This window comes from Clavelina lepadiformis, chromosome 9 (genome assembly GCF_947623445.1).
Source record: "Clavelina lepadiformis chromosome 9, kaClaLepa1.1, whole genome shotgun sequence".
In the NCBI taxonomy this organism is placed as follows: domain Eukaryota; kingdom Metazoa; phylum Chordata; class Ascidiacea; order Aplousobranchia; family Clavelinidae; genus Clavelina; species Clavelina lepadiformis.
This window is the reverse complement of record NC_135248.1, coordinates 4,437,969-4,460,183: the sequence shown is the minus strand read 5'-3', so window position 1 is coordinate 4,460,183 and position 22,215 is coordinate 4,437,969. Positions and strand designations below refer to the sequence as shown.

At 34.8% G+C, this 22,215-nt stretch overlaps 1 protein-coding gene across 2 annotated transcripts; it reads left to right on the top strand.

Annotated features, from left to right (window-relative positions):
- Positions 1–2,532: 2,532 nt before the first annotated feature.
- On the top strand, positions 2,533–21,298 carry LOC143471230 (zinc metalloproteinase-disintegrin-like MTP8). 2 transcript variants are annotated; one of them, XM_076969636.1, is made up of 21 exons: positions 2,533–3,554; positions 3,765–3,883; positions 5,238–5,399; positions 5,564–5,646; positions 6,777–6,973; positions 7,279–7,370; positions 7,515–7,676; positions 10,540–10,716; positions 11,700–11,842; positions 12,294–12,482; positions 13,208–13,370; positions 14,561–14,675; positions 14,757–14,865; positions 15,548–15,743; positions 15,919–15,987; positions 16,078–16,195; positions 18,627–18,734; positions 19,162–19,282; positions 19,500–19,666; positions 19,818–20,086; positions 20,292–21,298. In XM_076969636.1, the coding sequence occupies exons 1-21, from the start codon at positions 3,449–3,451 to the stop codon at positions 20,469–20,471; spliced, it is 3,045 nt and encodes a 1,014-aa protein (XP_076825751.1). In that variant the 5' UTR covers positions 2,533–3,448; the 3' UTR covers positions 20,472–21,298. The 2 variants fall into 2 exon arrangements, with proteins under 2 accessions (XP_076825751.1, XP_076825752.1); XM_076969637.1 differs by lacking the exon at positions 3,765–3,883.
- Positions 21,299–22,215: the final 917 nt, after the last annotated feature.

Genomic DNA, 22,215 nt, shown 5'->3' with positions numbered 1-22,215 from the left:
GTTGGTGTGTGCCTGTGGTTTGCAGTTAGACAGTTGGGTGGTTAGACAGTGACGATTTTGAGTAAAAAGCTGATGCGACCGACATAACCGATTGAACCTCAGGAATGAAGCAATGGGGAAAATGAAAATGACCAGCCATATGAAAAATACATATGGCTCCAGGTTTTAGGCTTGAGAGGATTAAAAACCAATTCGATTTTTTCCGGAAACCTTTTTTAAATTTTAAAAAACAATTTTAAAATAGCCGTCTATTTCCGATGGGCTGATTCCGTTCTTTTTGTTTTACTTTTCCTACAAGCTAAAAACAACATAGGTTGGAATGTTATCCAGTTCGTTTGAACTTCACATGTAGACAGTGGGCAACTTATTGTATTGAAACTATAATTTTTGTGACTCAGCATTGCACGTTACCTCAAATAGAAGTCACACCCGGTCACACCACGCCGCAAGGTGGTTAAATCTCAATGCACAATAATCACTAAAAAGATGCCACACAGACCTACGTTCAACTTCAACAGTCGAAAAACAGGTTATTTGTTTATCATAATAATCAACTATATAACTAAACGTAGCCTTCAAATGCTTTTTACAGATGCAAGTTCAAGCTGGAAATGCAGTATAACGAATAATTAAGACAACAATGCAACACGCGTCAAAAATGCAGGTTGTGATAACGCATTTGTGGGTATTTCCTTCAGATTCTACTTTACTTAGACATGTGGTCTACTGAAGTATTAGTCACGTGATCACATCCTACCCTGAGGTGGTCTGCGCAAGAAAACAATTTTTAAATGTATTGTCATGGTGATTCGCGTGCGTTTGGGTTCGGTAGCCGAGTGGTTAAATCACTGGACTCACAATAATGCGGCCAGTGTTTTGAGTTCGATACCCATTGGTCCTCCCTTTGTAACGCCCTTGGGCAAGACATTAAGGCGCCCTTTTATACCCTTGTAAAAAGGTCTAATTTCTTTATTTTATTATAAAGTTAAATTACTAGAAATGCAATTAATCAAAAAATCCCACATGGAGCTCACTGAAATTTTGCATGTCAATTTAGTGAGCCTTACGCTCAAAATCGTAATAAAATCACGTATGTCTAGCTCTTGCAATAGAATGTTAAACTCAAGACTGGAATTTTGGGACCAGAAAGTCACAATCTAGCAATTTTCAATTACATTTTAACCTAACCCAGCAATGCGACCTGAAAGTTCTTAACAGCTGTTTACCAGGGGCAATCCCCGTACTCAAAAACAACACCGGACATGTCGGCATCTGATTGGCCGATCATATTTTTCTAAACCATTACAAAAAACGTCAAACATTTTCATGGAAATCACAAAATTCTAGTATATACGGCTCCTTGACGGCTCTTGCTTAGTGGTTCTAGATCTAGAATTTCTAGACTCTTGTGAAAAATTTTAAATTCGGGCAACAAGATTTAAAAAAATATAAGTTACCATCATTTTTATTCGTTGGTTATAAATACGTTTTTCGAGACATGTTAAATTGGTGGTATAAATATTGTTGTGGTCACTAATCAGTATTTTTGCGTCTCTAAAAATTTTGCGCCAATTGCAGTGACACCACTCATCCCACATACGAGATATGACTAATGACGTCAGATTTGGATATGTGATTTTATTGCACGAATCTTTGCCTTGTTTCGTGAGCATGTTTTCTCTCTATTTTTGTTTCTATTTGTTTGTTGTCGATTTGCTTACATGCCATATAACTGTCTTTATTAGTTTCTTTATTATCTTCTCACCTGCATAAATAGAACCGGTTACCGACCTCAGCTTCGGAGACGGAGCGCGTCTACCTGCTATGCTATATATTAAGCAAGTGTCAAATATCTTGCAGCTTGTATCAGTGCAGTGAGCACGTTATTGGCAGATAGACTGAAAGTTAAGTATTTTATTTCTTATTTGCCGGCCGGAGCCCACTGCCTCCTCCGCTCCGCTGTTGCTAGTACGCTAATGAGTAGATTTATCTGTTTTGTCGCGATGTTTTTTACGTTTCCCAGCTGATAATAAATACTTGCTTGGTTTATGGCTACGTTTTCCATTCGGCGAAACGAAGTGCGTTGAAATTTACGAAGGTTTTTGTTTTAAACTGAATAAAACTTGCAAAGTTAGTTCACCGATCTGCCCTCAATACCTCTGCTGTTATCCAGCATATCGGATCGTCAACAAATAGCTAGAAGCCCCTGATTTAGGCGATTTCAGTTATTATATAGGCCTACAATAATTGAAAAAAAACCTATTTGATTTTCATACAAATCATGATTTTTTAATTTCGTGTAACTGTAAACCACAGCATAAATTCTCCAGTGAATTTTGTGTTAGAGCGTTACTCAGTCATAAGGCATTAGGCTGTCACATGCAAACAAAATTGATAGACCATAATGACGTCACACAGAACACCACACATGATAAAAGCATCCTCATAATTAAAATTGTCGCAATTTTGAAGTAACAATTACCTAATTTGCAGTTTCAATTCAGCTCTAGTTTTTAACATTCTGAACATGTCTTTGCAGCTACATAGAAAAAGTAAAACTTTGTTTGATTTTTATCCAAAAAATATCCATATAATTTAAAGGAAGTTGTAGCCTGGTTGTGGACATCGGGCAACAGTTGTAATAATGAAGTGCTGGTAGATGAAATTAGCGTTCATTCAGCTGGTCCTATTGAAAGTTCATGCAGTTGCAGCAGTGTCATGCAAAGTATTTCAGAAGTAGTTGTTAAAAGTTTTCAGATGTCAAACTTCCCAATGTCATGATTTGTTTTGATGTAGCACAGAACAAACAGTAACTCGTTTTTGGGGAGTTCCCTGCAACGAAAACGCCTGATTTTATCACGTACATTATTTGTTGTGGTTATATAGTACTATGGTTGCCAGTAGGCAATATTGTCTGCCGACGTTTCATTAACCCATTCGGGTTAACTTCATCAGGGCAATTGGGAATGAAATCTGAATTTGGCGAAGATATGTAAAATATCAATTGCTAGGTTACAATCCAGAAAATATCAATACTGTTGGTACTGTTGTTGGTTGGTATCAAAACCAACAGTATTGAGATTTAAATTGAGCAAGTGTGAAATAATGTAGGGCTAGCCATGTTAAGAGTTTAGAGAAATGAGGATGGTAGGATAATCGATAGAGAAGACTGTTTATATTAGTACCTTATAAGTTTAGTTGGATTTACTAGCCACTGGTAGTTTTACTGCCTTGTTTGAAGACTTAAGTTCCCGTTTTGTTAAGTTTAAATGAAACTATGTGTATAAGTAAGACGTGTCAAAAGTGTTCTGAATTACGTTTTGCCTTTTTTAGATTTTTGCCTTTTCAGTATTGATTTATACTTGTAATATTGTGAGCTAGTAGGCTACTTATAGTTTTACCCTTGATTGTTTTATTGAAGTCAGCCTGAAACATTGTAATTGTTTCAATGAGGTATCTTTCCATTCATTTCTATTTTTTGTTTGTTTACGTTGGTTTTTATTCAAGCATTGCGCAGTTATACGAAGAACCAGTAAATGTGGAATCTTTCTCTGGTAAATATGACTTATATTAAATTAAATTATATTGACTACTGGTGTTAAAATGCCAACCAGCTGAAATATATGGTAAACAGCAGTAAACAATATAAATTCCTCCATTTATGTTTAAGATCTATGACTTTATTTTGCACATTGTAGTGCATAGATCACAACTTAATGCATTTTAATTGTACATGCTTGTTTTTGTATAAATTCTTTTGGCAGAATCAGCTATATTTCCATTGTTGTCTTCTTTAAAAAAATATCAGATACTTACTCCAAATCAGTTTGAACATGCTGATCACAGTCGTAGGAAAAGAGAAATTAAAACCGAGATTCAAGATGTGAGTTTTTTATTCAAATTCTGTTTTTGTCCTTGCTTTTCATAACTGATTGCAACTATCATCTGTTACATTTGCTATGTAAAGGAGGTAAATCATGATACTAATTGTAAAAAATTATACAAAGTCACAGTTCTACAAAACCTGAGATATTGACTTTAAAGTTGGCTGTGCAGACCTAAATTTTTTACACTATTTAAAATGGGTTTCAGGGGCGTCAAACACCAAAAAATGCCATAAAATCTTTGTTTGTTTTATTTTACAGTAAATTTACTAAAAGACTGTTTACTCGAAAAATCCTCCATGGGGGTCTTTGAAATTTTGCATGTCAGTTTAGTAGGCTTTGAACTACCATTCCATAATATACCATCAAAAACCCATGATTCAAACTTTTTTAACAGAGGCTCAAAATAAACATTAGAATTTTTGGTCTGAAAAACCCAAATTTAGCTACTTTCATGCTAATTTTTAGCATTATTCTGCAAGCAACCTGGGACATTGAAGCACACCAACTGCTAGGGTAATTCCCAGGCTAAAAAACAACACCAACTATGCTGCCTTCTGATTGTTCTAAACATGTTTTTTAAAGCCCTACGTAGGAGTACAACAAAGTCATAGAGATCTTAGTTTTAAGTCTTCGGCTCCTTCAATTTGAAGTATTTATGAAAATTTTGATTCTTGAAGCCAAAACAATTGCAAATATTACATACTGATTCATACATACATTACTTGTTACTTGTTTTCTCAAATATAGTCCAATCCTTCAAAAGCCTTCATTTTTTCAAAAGTCTTTCAATAGTTTTTCCCTGTTAGTTGTGGTCTTTGACTTGATCCGATATTCTTTGTTTTGTCAAAATCTGACAAACAGCTTATAAGTGCAAAAACTTCTATTTTGCAAACATTTAAAATCAGCAAGGATCCACCAATTTGTAGGTTGCGCCAAAACGAGTTTGCCAAGTCAAAAAGGTTAAGAACGACTGCTTTAAATGATGACATTTTAGGAAATTTAATACACTTTTAAGGTGTTTTAAATTTCCACCAAAATTATACTGTTCAGTTTATGAGAAAAAACTTGTTCCAAATTTATGCGCGTATTTGGCGTCTCCCAGTGAAGTATATTACTTGGACATTTATTTAATTGCAAGTCACAAAAGCAGAAAGCAAATATTTATACATACATCCAAAAAAATCCTCGAGAAAACATATGTTAACAGTGTTTGCATGATTCGATATTATCTAATGGGTATATTTAGTGCATAAGTTTAATTTACATTGAATTATAAATTCTGTTGAAATTGCAGTTGGCTCAAACTTACCTAAGAAGTTTAAATTGAAGTATAACATTCTATTTAAATAGGCAGCTGGAGTTAATTTCCAAGATGTTTACTTTACTTTCAACTATGATGGAAAAGAATACATCCTTGATCTCTCCATTAATCAAGAGCTTTTGCCACGTTCTTTCACCACGTCAAGCTATTCTAAACTTGGACGATTGCAGATGCATAAACCTACAAAAAAGGTTTCGAAATGTGCAGATAATATAAGTTTATAACATACTCTGTTGCTTATATTTAATTATCTTTTACAGTATCTAATAGTAGTACAAAAAGATATTAAAGTATGTAAACATTCACATATATGTTATAATATCATAATTAAAAAGTTTGATTATATTTTTTCCAGGACAGAAATAATTGCTACTACCAAGGTCATGTACGCAATATTGACAACAGTCAAGTCTTTATGAGCACTTGTAATGGATTAAGGTAAAATTAAGATTTCATATTTAGAAATAAAAATCATATTCAATCTTTAAATTTTAACTTATAATTCATATTAACACTGTTAGATTGCAGTTCTGAACTGCAGCAAGATAGTGTTATGAGGGAGCGCTTGATACGTCCCCAAAAGGCTGTGTAACATTTAACAAAAAACAAGGGGTTATTTATGAGGTCTCATGCCAAGATGGCAGCTTTGGATACATTGGGGAAACCAAACTCTCTCTTAGCATAAAAGATAATAAAAGAGATATCTCCAAGTGGAAATCGACATGAAATAACTTCTTGAACTTCTTGAACTTCAACATGAAATTAACTGGAAAAACTTGGGGAGAATTTGGATTTTGAACAAGATAATTGGAAACGTAAATTCGTTGAATCATTTTTTATAAACAAACGTGATGGTGATGTTCTTAAAGATAAAAAGATATCATGCTTTCCCCAATTAATTCCAATTAATTTTTTCATGATCATAGTTAATTTTTATCTTATTTGTAGTTTCTTATAACTAAGTGTTTTATATTTGCATTACTGTATTACCTTACCACCATGTTGAAGTATTAGCTTAGTATGTATCATTATGACGTCATATTGATGTGTCAAAATTGTTCCTAAATAATGCAGCAAAGCATTACTATAACCTATTACTGTAACCTAGCAATCCTTATTCTATGCTTCTGGCAAATATTTGAAATTTTATTCTTGTTGCCCTGATGAAGTTAATCCGAATTGGTTAATGAAACGTTGGCAGGTAAAAAGTTCTATATTCACCAGTTGTGCGTTATATCTGATATAATGGAGTAAAGTTATTGCATGCGTATGTAAGTCACTTTATGCGTGACACCATTCTTCATCTTGTAATCCTTTTGGCCACACTGTCGCACTATATTGCCCGGTGCATGTCAGTTTGCCGAATGAATGCCAATCAGGCTTTTTTTACTCTTTATACACTAATTCTTTGTGCTAAACGCCAAGCAGAATATTTAGAATATAAACAACGAACGTACAACTTCCTTCATTCCTCAAAGAAAATCAATATTTTGCTGCAGTGTACTAGTATTTTAATCATTTCTTTGACCTGCATAGATAGGGAAATGTTTACCGACTATTGTTTTTAGCGGTTCCATTTTTTTACCTGATGACATTCTACTGATTGAACCACTAAAAAACAACAAAGGCCAAGTCATTGACAACAAGCATGTTGTCTATCGCATGGATGATACAAAAACAAAGCACAACGTATCTTGTGGAAATAACAATGATACAGATTATGCTCTTGCCTTTGCTAATGATCTCAGGAAAATGGCTGTTATGGGTAATGATATGGCTAAAGAATATATGTGTTAAATTTTAGTCTCCCAATTAAATTGTCATTTGTACTCTGCACATCTCCATTTCTGTATGCACAGAAGAAAATGCTCTAAATAGCAGTCTTTCAATTAAAAATTTAGAATTACATTCTTTTTATGTCTAAAATTGCAAAGTGTAATTTTTTTGTTCGGTGTAGCCGTTTACTGTTTCAACTTATATTTCACTTAATACATACATATTTCATGTTGCAATGTAAAAATTTTTGTATTATATATATATATTATGTAAATGATATTTGTTCTGTTGTAGAGTCCATTTATGGCAAACAAATTCGACACAAAAGGCAGACAAATGAGGAAAAGAAATTTGTAGAATTGCTTGTGGTTGTTGATAATGCAATGGTATGTTGTTGCATGTCATACTTTAAATTATTTGTTTCCAACATTTATCATTTTTTTGTTTATGCTGCTCAGTTTTATTTTAATACCCACAGATTAACCTCTTAATCTGAGATACGTTAAGATTGCTGTTTTGTGCTTTTTCAGGCTAAAAAATTTGCCAATCGCATTGAACTCGATGGCCATGTAAAGAATCTTGTAAATCATCTTGACGGCTTTTATCAGAAGTTGGGTATTCGAGTAATTCTCTCACATATTGAGGTTTGGAATGACACTGATCTAGTTGAACTCTCGATAGACCCACAAGAGGTTAGAAAATTTTTAGTACGGTGTATCTTTATGCTTCTGAACCTTTGTCATTCTGTGGTCGTTTAAAATTGCTCAAGTTAGAGTTATAATGACAAATAGAGTTAGATTACGTAACAACACAAAACTTTTTGATGCAAAATACAGTTAAATTTTGAAAAGTTTTGTCTTTTGTTCACGGCCTGCACTTTTTTCTAAAACCTGTCACAACGCCTGTGTTTCCCTCAACTACAGTTTCAACCTGTAGAGAAGCTTACAGTATGAGATTAGTCCGCTCTGACTTCAACCTTGCCCAGTGCTCCAATGAGAGAAGGCTGAAGGCTTCGTTACTGTTGTAATGTCCTACATTGTCATCATGTGATCCAATTTTCATTTATTCACCCATATTAGCTGTCGGGGCAGGTGTCGACCCATAACACGATATAACACGGCTCGCAGTTTGCTCCTTCATATCACACTCACAGGCTGCGAAGTTTACCACTCCCCAATTGTACAGAGTTGATCAAAAGCAATTGACGCCAGATCGCATGTGGTTAAGTCGTCGGTCAGTCAAATCAACCCCGGTCAACTGAACCTCGGATAACTCACCCTCTGTCAACTCAACCTCGATAATGCAAACTTGCGACATATGACTGCCATTGGTTTTTGAAAATGCCCTTGAGTGGAACATCTTTTTAATTGCTAAAAAGAACGCGAGTGGTAGAACGAGCGCACTCTTATATGGGAGATCAAAAGCACGATTGAGTCTCTTTTTTTCATTGAAGAGTTGAAGCGTGAGTGAAGCTCTTTGCAAAAGAGCAGTTGCTCAGGGCAGCGTTTAGTCACAGTAGTATCATTTTTCGAAAGTGCTTTTTCTTTTTATGTTCTTATTTTTCTTTGTTCTTTTCTTGCGCCGTTCGCAAGTTTTGGATAAATAGTTAATCGAAATCTGATAGTGATGACGCTGTAATGAACATATGATATGATTTGGTTTAATCATGACAGTTGATTGAAGTAAATCAGTGCTTCTCAACCGGCGGGCCACAAAGCCTGCCAAAATATTTCAGTATCAAAATTCGTATTCCGTGATATGAGCTATTGTGATTACCTGGAGGCTACTGCAAATGCAATTTAGAAATAGGTTATTTTTAATTTAACTCCATTGTGTGACTGAAATACATTGCACGTCCAGTGAAATTGAGTCAGATAAACTAGTGGATTTAAAAAAATGTGAGTAGAAATGACTGTGAGTCAAAAGAGGTTGAGTAGCAATGATTTAGACTTTACATCTGAAACCTCTGAATGATGGAAATTGACCAAAAACAGACCAACTTTTGAGTTGACCGAAATTGAGTTGACATGGAAATGGTTAATTTGTACCCAGGCCAGCCCGAGCAATGCTAGCTTGGTGAGATGAGAGTTGGCATCAGTTATAAATTTTCAAAGTATGGCAGGGCTTCCTGTCACTCCACATTCCATTTATGCTCCACCCAGTGAGATGCACTAAACTCTGAGTTTTTGAGTTGCTCTAGCAATTTCAGTGGAGCCAGTAAAAATGGGCGTCTTGATTTTAGTTGTCAGCCTTACTTATTTGCTGAGGCAGAAAGCTTTGCATGCAACAGATGTGATGATTCCATCGCCTGACAAGTGAGAGAAAGTGTGCTGTGTAGGTATATCTCGGCGAAGCCCAGCAGGTCGGATGCCCCCAAAAATAGAGAGGTTGTCCAGTGATGATGTTGTATTCTTCATGAGCACCAACTCAAGTAACTCCATGGCGATGGTTAAAACGTCATCAACACAGCAAATAAATGTAGCCAGATGAGCAACATCTGAAAGCTTTTGTCAATTGCAACCAAAAAGTGACTTGAATATATGCATTGATTTTGCATTCATCAAGCTACTTCAACCCTATCTGCAACATTGTTCATCAATAGACTGGTTTTGGCTAAAGCAGGGTGCTTTTCAAGGCACACACTTTCTCTACCTTTCGGCGTACATGTGTTCACAAAGTCGCCATCAGAAATGGCTTGGATGCATGCACCAACTCCTTAGAAATAAAGTAGCTTGCTATCACTGCTGCTTTACTGTACTTTACTCATTGACTGTAATTAAAAACAGATTGCTGTTTTTTAAGACCAATTCTCAATTCTTTTATGTTCTGTTTTCTTAATTATCCTTGCAAATATTGAATTGATTATAAGCAGTCTTATAATTGCGCGAAATATGATATACTTTCAACACTCAACCTTCATAATTGCATACCAAACACAGTGTTTTTGCATGTACCTATGTGAAAAAATATCACTCAGTGTATTTTCATGGAAAACACTGCACTCTGTGCAGACTTCTCTTATTTTTGACAAGAACATTTTGTGAATGGAGTGTCACAGTTGATGATTTTGGAAACAACTCCTTAAAAGTGATGAGGCACGTTTGCCATTTAGCTTAATTGTGCCGTCTACTTTCTGATCTCTTATTACGGCAGTGCACTGTTTTTTTCTTCTTTTATTTAGTGCTATATTGTGGTTGAAATGAAGATTTCAGTTATTTTTTTAAAAACTCACAACTCCTAACAGGAATGAGCAAAAGACCATTTTGTAACATTCTTTCTTAAAAATGTATTGTTTGCAAGTCTGAGTCCGGATTAATTAAATATTAAACCATCTCACAAGCCGTTTGTTTAACACCCCCTGCTTTAAATTATTTCGATTTTTTTATAAGAAATGATTAGTTATATGAATTTTACCGTGTAATAGACTTCTGTATATTAGCATTCCATATATTAGACTCCATTCCTAATTTTTAAATTGCAAAATAATTTGAAAGCCCTTAATCGTAATCTCTTCAAGCAAATTTGCCAACGTATCAGGCTTCCACATTTGCGCAGGTCCTGGATGCCTTCTTAACTTATCGTAAGGATCGCCTTGCCAATTCGTCAGCGGATTCACCATGGAGATACACAGACAATGCACAGTTGTTGTATGGTCGTGACTTTAATGGAAGCGCTATTGGTATGGGATCAGTCGGAACAATGTGTACAAGTCTGTCAGCTGGTGTTAACCAGGTAATGGAGCTTTTATTTTGCTTATTAAACTTTGCTGTGAAATCTTAAAACTAAACATTTTCATTCAGGCTTAAAAAAGATTAGCTGTTTCTAAACTTTCCACTTGTTTATTCTATAGTTCCATTTCCTCGTAGTTTAATGACAGTATTGACACAGTTAGCCTCAAATCCTTCAAGGATTCTAATTATGACAACTTTGGTTCTATATATAACATAAAACAACATGTCAAATTTAGATATTGATTTTTACTGTCAAAAATTTTTCCTTTCATAAATTTATTTCCTTGTGAATTTTTTTTCATTTTATGTATTTGTGAATTATGACATAAGAAACTTCAGAAAAACTAGGTGTATACCATCACCTTCCCTAACTTTAGACTATAACAAAGATAGATTATAACGAATTAACCAAAGAGAAAGAATTTGTCTATAAAATAACGGCTTAATGTCAATAAATAATTATTTGCATTATTGCAAAATTTTTTGCTTTTGAAAAAATTAAAAAACGTTGAATTGTGTTGATTAACTTTTATACCTAAGTAGAATTGCAAAATCAAATTTTCAAGTACCTTTTATGAAGTTAAAAAGTTGACTACTTTCCGATTAGAAAAAGTTTAAACTAGAGTCAACACAGAGTTGCGTTTCTTTTTCAATAACTATGAACTAGCAATCTGGTAATAACCTGACATTGACACAACTTATGTCTAAATCAATCATAGCAGTATTAGAAAAATAATATTCACAAAATTATTTGCATTTGTAAATTATATTTGTCGGAAGTTAGGAGAGTTGCTGTTTTTCATTCTATGTTGAACAATTTAACAACTTATGCACATTGTAGTCATTGATTTATTTCATGAAACTTGTAACATAGCAAATAGGAGTAGGCCTGCAGATAAAAGCAATATTTACATAATTTATTACTTTTAGTTTGAAAATTGCATGTTTACTTGCTATTAAATGTTAATTTTATCACATGTCAAGGATCACGGCAAAGGAAGCAGTAATGTTGTCTACGCTGCTGCAACAATGGCTCATGAAATGGGCCATAATTTCGGCATGTTGCATGACACTGATGATTGTGTGTGCCCAGAAGATGCACAATGCATAATGGCATCACGAATTGGGTTTGTAATAACTGCAATAGTGATGTGTATTTAGCTGTGAGTGTTTTGGTTCGTAGCATCCTTATTACTTTCTTGTAATTTTTCAGCTAAATAATGTTGAAACTAACTGTAGCTTTCTATTTCATCGCTATTTCATTGCGTTTGTTAATAAGAAGTTGTGTTGTTGTAAGCCTTGTTGTTCATTGACCTTGGTTTTTCTTATGAGTTAGAATCTGATTGCAAAGCTGTTTGATGTTTTCATTAGTAAATAATAATTAACAGTAAAGGAGTTTTCACTGTTTGTACGAAGACTTCAGTTGTTAATGTATTATGACTATTTTTAATACTACCACCACGTCATAGTCACTACTTCATGGGGTGCAATAAATTTTATTGTATGTATTCTCATTTAAACACAGTTGTTTTCCACAATTTTATTAACATTGGTTTTAACCTGAAGTCAAAATGTTAGGCCTGAGCCCGGAAATGATTGGTCCTCATGCAGTGAAAAATATCTTGAAGACAATCGAAAGTTTGGTGGACAGACTTGTCTTGTCAATGTACCTGAACCTGACACAATATACACTGAACCAGTTTGTGGCAACGACATAGTTGAAACTGGTGAACAATGCGACTGTGGACCACCTGAACAATGTCAAAGGTGTTTGATTTGGTTTAGGAATAACTCATGGTTTGACACAGTGGTATGTAAAGACGCAGAGAAATGATCACCATGTTCAGGTCATGCGAAGTTGAATCATAAATAATGCGAAATACCACTAGATTTGTTGTTTTATTTTAGTTGTGATTCCAACAATGCCTTTAGTAAATATTTATTTGCCAGCTTCACAAAACTCGAGCGAGCAAATAAGTGAAAATAGAATAGGCAGTCACAATAAAAGCATTGCAACATGCTAAAAAACTTTAGGAATATTTTAATGAAATAATTTATACTCCTAATATTGTGAATATATTTCTTTGCCAAGTTTTCTACAACAACTACGACAGTCTGTTACTTTGACCATTATTGTGGTTTGTGAAATCTTTACCTGCATTACTAAATCACTTTTCTGTCTTGTAAATCGCTTATGCGTGCCTGTAACACCTTCAGATTGGTGCTGACAGTTGAACTGTAAATATCAATGAGTTGGAATATCAATGTCGAATCATGAGAGTAACTTGAAAATTCTCTTAATATTTACAATCAAGACATTATGTTCTCATATTTTTTCAATGTGTTTTCTTACAATTTACGGTCTTGGATCACCTAATTTTAATATTACAATGCTCCTATCTGAGACAACAATGATGATTGCAAGTGTAGTTTTCTTGTTTTATCTTTGTAACAATAACATGTTACATTGGTTTACCATCTTCCATTTTCAGCCGATGTTGCAATGCTACTTCATGTATGCTTCTACCTGGAGCAATATGTGATACCGGTACTTGTTGTGATGATTGTCGATATACAACAGCTGGAACAGAGTGTAGAGGTACCAACAACAATACATGCGAGCTTCCAGAATACTGCTCGGGAAATTCTTCAAATGTAAGTGTGAAAATAACATGTGATGTTCTGCATGATGTGCATCCATACAAAATATGTATAAATTGTACTTTATCATGATGATTGTATTTACTTGGTAAATTCTTGGGCTCTTACAATCAACTTCCTGTGCAAGCACAAATTGGTTTAAAGTTAAACTAACCTAGTATCAATAAGTGGTGAGTTCTCAACCTAGGTGTCGCGACCCAAAGTTGCGTTGCCGTGCATTATCCGCGTGGTTATTGAATCGTTTGGTTGCAATCCATATTTGGGTCGACAGGCATTTCTTTCATTTGGTTTCGTTTTTTCGTTTTTCACTATTTGATTTCGTTTTTATGTAGCGTGCTTGAAACTTTCATAAAGCTTTCTTAGTCATCAACCAGTAAAGGATAACCATTGTTAAACAACCTGTGACATTTTTACTAAACATTTGTTATGTCATGTTACATTTTATGACAAAATACCACAGAAACAATGCACCTTTCAAGAATGGTGCATCAAAAAAGGTTTTGCTATAGCAAGCTGGTAGGATATATATGTTGTTATTAAGTATTTGCGTTCAACATATTATGGTGCTGTGTATTATGAGTTCATGTGATTTAGTGGTGAGTGCATGAGGAATTGTGGTTAATTACAATCCATTAATTTGTGATATGGCATAGCAAAACGTTGGGTTGCGAGCATCCAAAGTGAAGAAAAATTGGGTTGCGTTAAAAAAAGTTTGAGAACCCCTGAATTAAGTTATGAATTGATAAAAAGTAATGGAATACCATTTTACAGTAAAGAATGTTTGTGTGTGTAGTCATAATGCAGTAGAACTTGGCTTATTCGACACCTCTAGGTACACAATCAGAATGCATTCACTACACTCACATACACATGAAATGCGGTCATCATTGGAGTTTTCTTAAATTATAGATTACCTGTGGTCACATTTATGCAAGTTGCTTAGTCTATGATAAAATGTAATATTAAACAAACAAGTTGCTTCACAAGGATAAAAGGTACCAAAGTAATTGAACTGTTACGCAAAAAAATACATGAACATTAAGATGTGCACAAAAAGGTGACAAAATAGGCAAACTCCTGTAAAAAAACGAAGCCGGGCTAGGTAAGTTATAGTTTACAGTAGCAAGCCATCACACTTTGTAACAGCAACAACAGCTTACCGACTCTAACTTTTCTTCCTTTAGTGCCCTGGCGATATGTATGCAGAAGATGGAACGCCATGTTTTGAGGGAACAGCTGCATGCTATGAAGGTGTTTGTCTTACGCACGACATGCAATGTCAAATTACCTGGGGTGAAGGTAATGTTTTTGCCTAAACACAATCTTCTGCTCTGGGAATTCTGTGCCACCTAGGATTCTTACGCGACTTTGTTTTTTTAGGAAGTTCCAGTGGTGTTGACAAGTGCTATACTCTAGTTAATAAGCTAGGAAATGACAATGGTAACTGTGGTCTTGATGGTGCTGGAAACTTCATTAAATGCACACCTGAGTAAATTTTAACCTCACTAAGTATCAAAATTTTATTATGTTTATCTTGATGAGAAATAGATACTTATTAATTTCACAAATTATAGACAATATTAAAAAATAGATTGAGTAACACTGAAAAAATCATTGCTTTCATGCAAGCTTTTTTAATTAACGGTATATTGCAATGGTTTCTTAAATTATTCTTTGCCCAAGTGAAATAAAAAAAAAAGATGAACACTGATCACAAAAATATGTTTTGATGATTGTGTAAAAGTAAACGAAACAACTCAGAATTATTGTGCGAGTGTTAAAAAAATGTCAGTTATGGACTTTAGAATAAATGATCTTTAGTGGAGGTGCACCAAAATTTTAGCAGACCCAATTAATTCGTCCGAATCAGGTAAAAATGCCTGAACTTGGTTTTTGACCGAATTTATTTCCAGAATCGGCTGAAAACCAAATATTTAAGACACTTCAAAAACCTGCTTGAAAATTTATTCATTGCAGGAAAACTATAACAACAGAGGATATGATTGTTGCTGTATGTAACAGGAAAACTTGCAATACTAAATTGCATGATTCAGTTGAAATAATTAAGTTCATTTTTTGGAAAATTAGGTTTTTCCAAAAAACAAATCCAAAAAACATAATTCGCTATACACCTAATCTTTAAAATAAAAGAATGACCGTAAAATCTCCAGAAATGCAAAATGTGGAAAACTACAGTGCCAAGGTGGAAATACTAAACCTCTGATAAGTACTGCTCAAAAAGCATATCGTAACACAATAACAAGTGGTGATGTACAAACAAAATGCAAGACCATTGGATCGCTAAACTCTGCTGATGTTATTGATCTTGGTGTGGTTCGGCAGGGGACCATGTGTGACATAGGAAAAGTAATTATTTTAAGCATTTTGTTTAAAAAATTCTAGAATTCTTTCCCACTACCATTATATTGTATTTCAATTCAGTTAAAAGTATCTTTCACTGCTAATGCTAACATATCTGTTTTATTTTCACTTGTATTTTATTTTCAATGTTAATTAATTATTTATTGTTGTTTTTCTTAAGGTCTGTGACAGTGGAGAATGCAAAGCATTAGAACGTCTTGAGTGCACAGAGAAATGTAACAATCATGGGGTAAGTTAAGCATGACTTTGCTCTTATCAGATTATCTTAGAGCCTTATTCGTTGTTTCAATCATGACTAAAAAACATCAATATTTACCAGGTTTGCAACAATCATGGACATTGCCATTGTGATTGTGGATGGTCACTTCCATACTGTGCTGTTAAAGGTGATGGTGGTGGAGGAAGTGCTGATAGTGGGCCGGCATGTGTTAACTACAGTAAGTGGACGCATTATGTTTTGCCTTATTGGTATGCATTAGAGCTTTCTCAGAACGAAGCCACCTTCTTCTCTAATCGCTGGGGATTAGGAACAAATCCTGACTATGTGAGGGCTAATGCTGAAAATTAACTAATAAACAGATGTGTGCTTAAGAGGTTCTTGCGGTTCCAACATCGACCACTGCTTGTGAACTCAATTACAGGCAACTCGGTGAAACGTTGGAGCGTTAGAAAGGCCAATTGAGGCTGCTTTAGCCTTATTACCAACAAGTCTGCATCATGCATACCAGCACCATTTCAAACCCACTCTAAGACCCAGACTTATTTACCTTTTACCTCAGGCTCAATGCTAAAAAGTTTGCATGGTTGACGGAATCTTTCAACATCATCGACTTTTCACACTCGCAGGGTATTGGGTATCTTAAACAACGTTATTGGCCATTCAGTTTACCCTCTTGCTCTTGCCCTGCGTTCAAATGTCATCTGAACTCTATTGGTGAAAAACGGCATACACGAGCAGAGACATCACAAGTTTTCTAGGTTCATGGCAGAGGACGTGTTTGGTTTGTGGAAGGTGGAAGTACCAGACAAAGAAAACATCTCTGGTGAATTTCTTCTGAAAAGCATCGGAGCCACTTTATCTGCTCTACTTGAAGCCTTTTACCTCAGCGAATAAGCAATCTTGACGAGAAAAACCAAAGAGCAAAATCAGTGTACCCATCTGTCCTGCCTGCACTCCAATTTTTAGAACAAACAAAAAATCAAGGATCAAGCGTTGGCTCGTTTGGCAGACCCTTAATGAAATGCAGAATTGCAGGGTAAGCCTTGCCAGACTTGACAGCTTCATCACCAACACTGACTTTTACAGCGGATTTTCACTACCCAGGATGCCTTGGGTACTGCATCAAGCTATTGTTTTTGCTTAAGTCTATACAAATGGAGAGTAGCAAACCCTGTGACGTGTGGGTGTGATGTGAAGAAGCAAACTACTGAACATGTCATATCCGACTGCTTCATTTACAATATTACCCACAGAATATATGGCCAGCGAGTTTGAGAGGAGAGCACAACCCAGTGGCTGCTCAACTCATGCCCAAACATCTAGTCTGGCGGGCCTGGCCAACTCATACGAAGAGCGTCACAAGTTCCTGGTATTATTGTAGATATGCTACACAGAGCAATTTTTCGAGTGTTTTTACCAGAGTTCAAGGTTATGTGTGCTCAAACCATATGTTTACTTGCTTGCCTACTGGAATATGAACTTAAGTGTGTGCACCCAAAAGGGTACATTCAAGTGAAAATAGTTGCTTGCAAATTCCTAAACACAATTTATCCTCCATCAACCTTGATAATTTCTGAAATTTTTAAATTTGACCGTTGTATAATGAATGATGTATTGAGTACAGACAAGAAAGCTTTCTATTTGAAACCCTGTTGTCCTTTGATATTTGTCTGTAATAATACAGTCTCTAAGGTCATTGCTAATCTGGATATGGAAGATGTAAAACAGTAGAAAACCAATTTCCCACTTTTCCCCTCAACTGAAGTTTGGAAACTTTATGTAGATGACTCTTTTGTCATTTTAAAACCAGTGGACATAGATAAATTTCAACTTCATTAAAATTCCCAAGAAGATTTTATCAAATTTACTTCAGAGAAAGAAGAAAACAATTTGATTGCCTTCTTAGATTTTTTAGTCTTTAAAAGTAACAAGGATTCGATCTTTTCCTCACTGTACCAAAAACCAACTTACGACAACCGTTATTTGGGTTTTCACTCCCAACGCCCTCTTGAAGACAAACAAACTATGATAAATGTATTTAATGGCGCCTATGCTCTTTCATCTAACTAAACCTCACTGAAACAAGAAGTAAGAACTGTAAAAGATTTGTTATGGTTAAATGACTATTGGAATTGCATATTATAGAAATTTAAATTGAAGAAAAACACCTGCTCTACTGACCATTACCGAGGATTTGTGGTACTACCACAGATATCTAGTGTTTTGGATAAACTGAGACGAATCTTAAGCAGTCAAAAGATTAAGGCAGTACTGAAGCATGCTTTAAAAAGGAGACAAGGAGCAATTTCTGAGATTCCATGACTGGATTGTAGCTACACAGATTTGGTATAACTGAACGTTCATTTTTCAGCAAGAACGTTCAGCAAGTTGTAACCTGGCAATTGTAGTTCTGTACTTTTTGCAAAAAGTTAAACACAATTCTCATTGTCCTGATGAAGCTCTCAAAGACGAAAAATTGATAGAAAAAAATCTCTGTATTTCACCAATTTTGCCTTGTGTTTGATTTTAATATACCTGGTGGCAACCATAGTGTAATGGTATTTTCAATGTTATAATGTCCACCAGAAATGCATTTGTATACCTAATATCTATCTCACTTATTGAACAAATAACAACGATTTTTTCAGCAATCCCCAACGATTCTGAGAAATCCACAGTTGCTACTTCTACTGCTGAATCATACAGCACTGTAGGAAATGACGGTACTACTTCTGCCACAGTTTCATCACATCATGGTAAGGCATGTTTGTTAGCGATCATGTTTAATGCAAATATCACTGCATGGCTATAAAACAAAATGAATTGATAAAATATTTAACCGTTAGCATATTGATCTTAAAAACATCTGTATGAATCCATGGATATTTTGGCTTGAATATTTTTGTATAACAGATATGATCAAGTTGTTTTAAGATTTTTCATAATTTTATTGAGCAAGTTTCACTTATTTTTGATCATATTGCACTATTGATCATTCTTTTTTGTCATGTTGGATGGCACTGATTTGTTACAAACAGAAAAAACAGCCTGCACTGTTAGGCTGTCCAACTAATTGAAATTTGTACAACAAACCAAAGGCCAATTGCGGTATATATAAATTATTAAGTGTATATAAATGCATTAAAAGATAACTATACATGGTTCATTAAATTTTTCTTGAAGCTGATGTTCAAACGATTTTGCTAACAATTCTAATGAGCGTTTTTTTTTCACTTCTAACTGGGGGTGAACGTTTTGTCTGTTATGAAGGTGACAGATACGTTCAACGCATGAAAGCAAGCAGGTAAAATACTCCCATAAACTATACCATTAAATGCTATAGGCTACTTTGTTGCGCATTATGTATACTGATTGCTTGGGTATTCAGTAAATTAAAAATATCTCAAGTACTATTAATACTATTTGCCACTTCCTCAAGTGATTGGCCTTTATAATTTACATCTAGACTAGTATGTGCATTTTTAAGTCTATTTGTTGTTGAATTTGTTGAATATATTCAGAGAGCAAAGATTGAAAGAAGTTAGAAGGAACAAACGTAACGCACGAAAGCAAGTGACTGCTACAAACGATATGAACAACTCACAGGAAAATCTGTTTGAAGAAGAGCACCCAAATATCACGTACTTGCCAACCAATCAAAAGAAATATGACCTATGGGAAGACGACAGTGAGTGTTGTAAAGTTTTCCTGTCATTCTGGTTTTTATTACTTTCCTAATTTAAAAAACAATATCAGATAGGATAGCACATTGATATATAGTTTGATAAAATGCTGTTAATTGCAAAAATTCTTGTTTTAAACACAATTAAAATTAACAGGCATACCAACGTGGAACGGCACTGCACCATCTAACCCACCTTCAACAAAACCCGCCCCACCTAAAAGTTGTCCACCACTAAGGAGACCCCTCACAGCCCCAGCAAGACCACCCGCAGTTAAACAATCTAATACTATTCTTTTACAGCCACCCAGCTGGGGTCAGGGTCAAAATCAACCCAAAAGACCACCACCCCCACCAGCGAGCAAACCCCCAGCACAAAATGGTCCGGCCCAAGTAGCTCCTCCTCCCCCTGTAGTTGTAAACAAGGTAAAAAGTTTTCAGTTTTTGTCAGATAACTTTCATACCATAAAAGCAAAAATTTTCCTAATCATTTGTATGGTTGACTATGTTATGTTTTCTTACATTTTTTGTCATTTTGACATATGGCTTATAATTGCATTTGACTTATTTGTTTATTAATTAAACATTTTTACAATTATTCATTTCATTTTCGCCACTACTATTTACCAAGAATCCCAAGTTTCCACCCATCCCACCCAATAAACCAGCAACAGCAAGTAAACCGCAAGTTCCAGTTTGTCCTGCACCGCAGCCATATTCAGGATATTCATTTGATAACAACTCCAATCAACCAACGGAACCAGAAAACTTGTCTGTTATGGAGAGAGCTAAAAGATTTAATGCTATCTGATATGTTCCAAATGTCTTTAAATGAATGACCTTTTGGTAATTGTTGATAAATTCATTTTAATTTTAATTTTTTTTTCTCTACCGCAAATAGGCATGTTTCATTTAACCAAAGATTTTAATTTCTGTGAGTAATTGCACAACCCACTTCTACATTTAAAATAGCCATTTTCTTCAAATTCTTTAGCGTATTTATAATTAAGTATGTAGTTCAACAATGCAGTTTTTGGTTGTAATGTAAACTGCCTTGCACTTATTTTTTGTGGCTGGCTGATAAAGAAGCTTTACACAGTGTTCACAAAATTCCATCTTAACACTGGATAGAATTTTCGAATTTCTTTATTATTTAAATATTTTCCTTGCAAGCTCATAAACTAAACAGTAATATGTCATTATAGAACGTTTTCGCTTTATCTGGCTGTACGGAGAATTCAAAAGTATTGCAGGCATAAACTTATATGAACTTATTTTCTTCATGGTGATAATAGGTTCAATGTCGGTTGTTTGGTGTTCCTGTTATGTCTGTGTTGCAATCAACTGCATTTTATTAAGTCTGCTGATATTTTGGATATTTTTGAATATGATATTTTGGAATTTTGGAACATCTCTTGGTAATATCATTAACTTCATTAGTTCTGGTAACTCTTAGCCAGTAGCGTCAACTTAAGTTTCGTGATTTAACTTAGGTTAATTCTTGAGCTATAGCCGTTAACAGCATATAGTATGTTATTTGGGTGACGTATGGTTTATTGAACAACATGATTTTCAATCGGTTTTATTACATTAAAACTGGGAATTAAAAACGGCATTATAGTATTATTAAAATCTCGTTTCAAGCAGGAAAAGATTTGAGTTCGTAGGAATACAGTAGCAACAATAGTTTTTGATATTCCTGCAAATCCGAATGTGCTGACTTTCAACTTAACAAAATACCCAATAATGCGTCCCTGACTAAATAAGACTTTTCGCGTAAACTACGGCATAAATTTTTCATATGTTTATTATAAATTATCTATCTGCAACCGAACTGATACTTATGACGTCATAGAGAACATCACAGATAATAAAAGCATCATGATAATTAAAATTGTCACAATTTTGAATTCATAATTACTTAATTTGTAGTTTGAATTCAGCTGTAGTTTTTAACATTCTGAACATGTCTCCGCAGCCACGTAGAAAAAGTAAAACTTTGTTTGATTTTTATCCAAAAAATTATCCTGTTAATTTAAAGGAAGATGTAGCCTAGCTAGTTGTGACGATGGGTAACAGTTTAATAACGAAGGGAAGATAGATGAAATCAGCGTTCAGTGAGCTGGCCCTGCTGAAAGCTCATACAGTTGGAGTAATATCATGCAGTCCGTGTGAGAAACAGTATTTAACTTTGCGTGGAAAACACTTATTCAAACAAAGAAAAGCTCCGATTATATTTGATGAAAAATACCGGTATAGAAGTACTCCCCTTTCTTGAACCGTCCTAAAATTGTTCGTTTACTGTAACCAGCGAAGAAAAAGCTGGTACGCTGTATAAAATGTTACAAAGGAAGCTGGTAGAATTACATTACACTGTTTCCACAGCAGAATGTATTGTCATTGTGGGTGAAATGTTTAAGGCAAACTGCGCCAAGCAGGAGTTTTAACATTTGTATATTTCTGCAACTAAAACAACACAAATGCACATTTTTAATTAGGAAACAGCAGTTGCTCGTTCTTGTTTCAAGACCGACCGACAGATGCCACATTGCCGT

Excerpts from the sequence above, each read along its gene's own strand:
- LOC143471230 (XM_076969636.1), top strand. The coding sequence starts at position 3,449 with ATGAGGTATCTTTCCATTCATTTCTATTTTTTGTTTGTTTACGTTGGT. Across the intron at positions 5,647-6,776 it reads AGCACTTGTAATGGATTAAG|CGGTTCCATTTTTTTACCTG; the intron begins GTAAAATTAAGA and ends TATTGTTTTTAG. Across the intron at positions 14,866-15,547 it reads TTCATTAAATGCACACCTGA|AAATGCAAAATGTGGAAAAC; the intron begins GTAAATTTTAAC and ends TAAAATCTCCAG.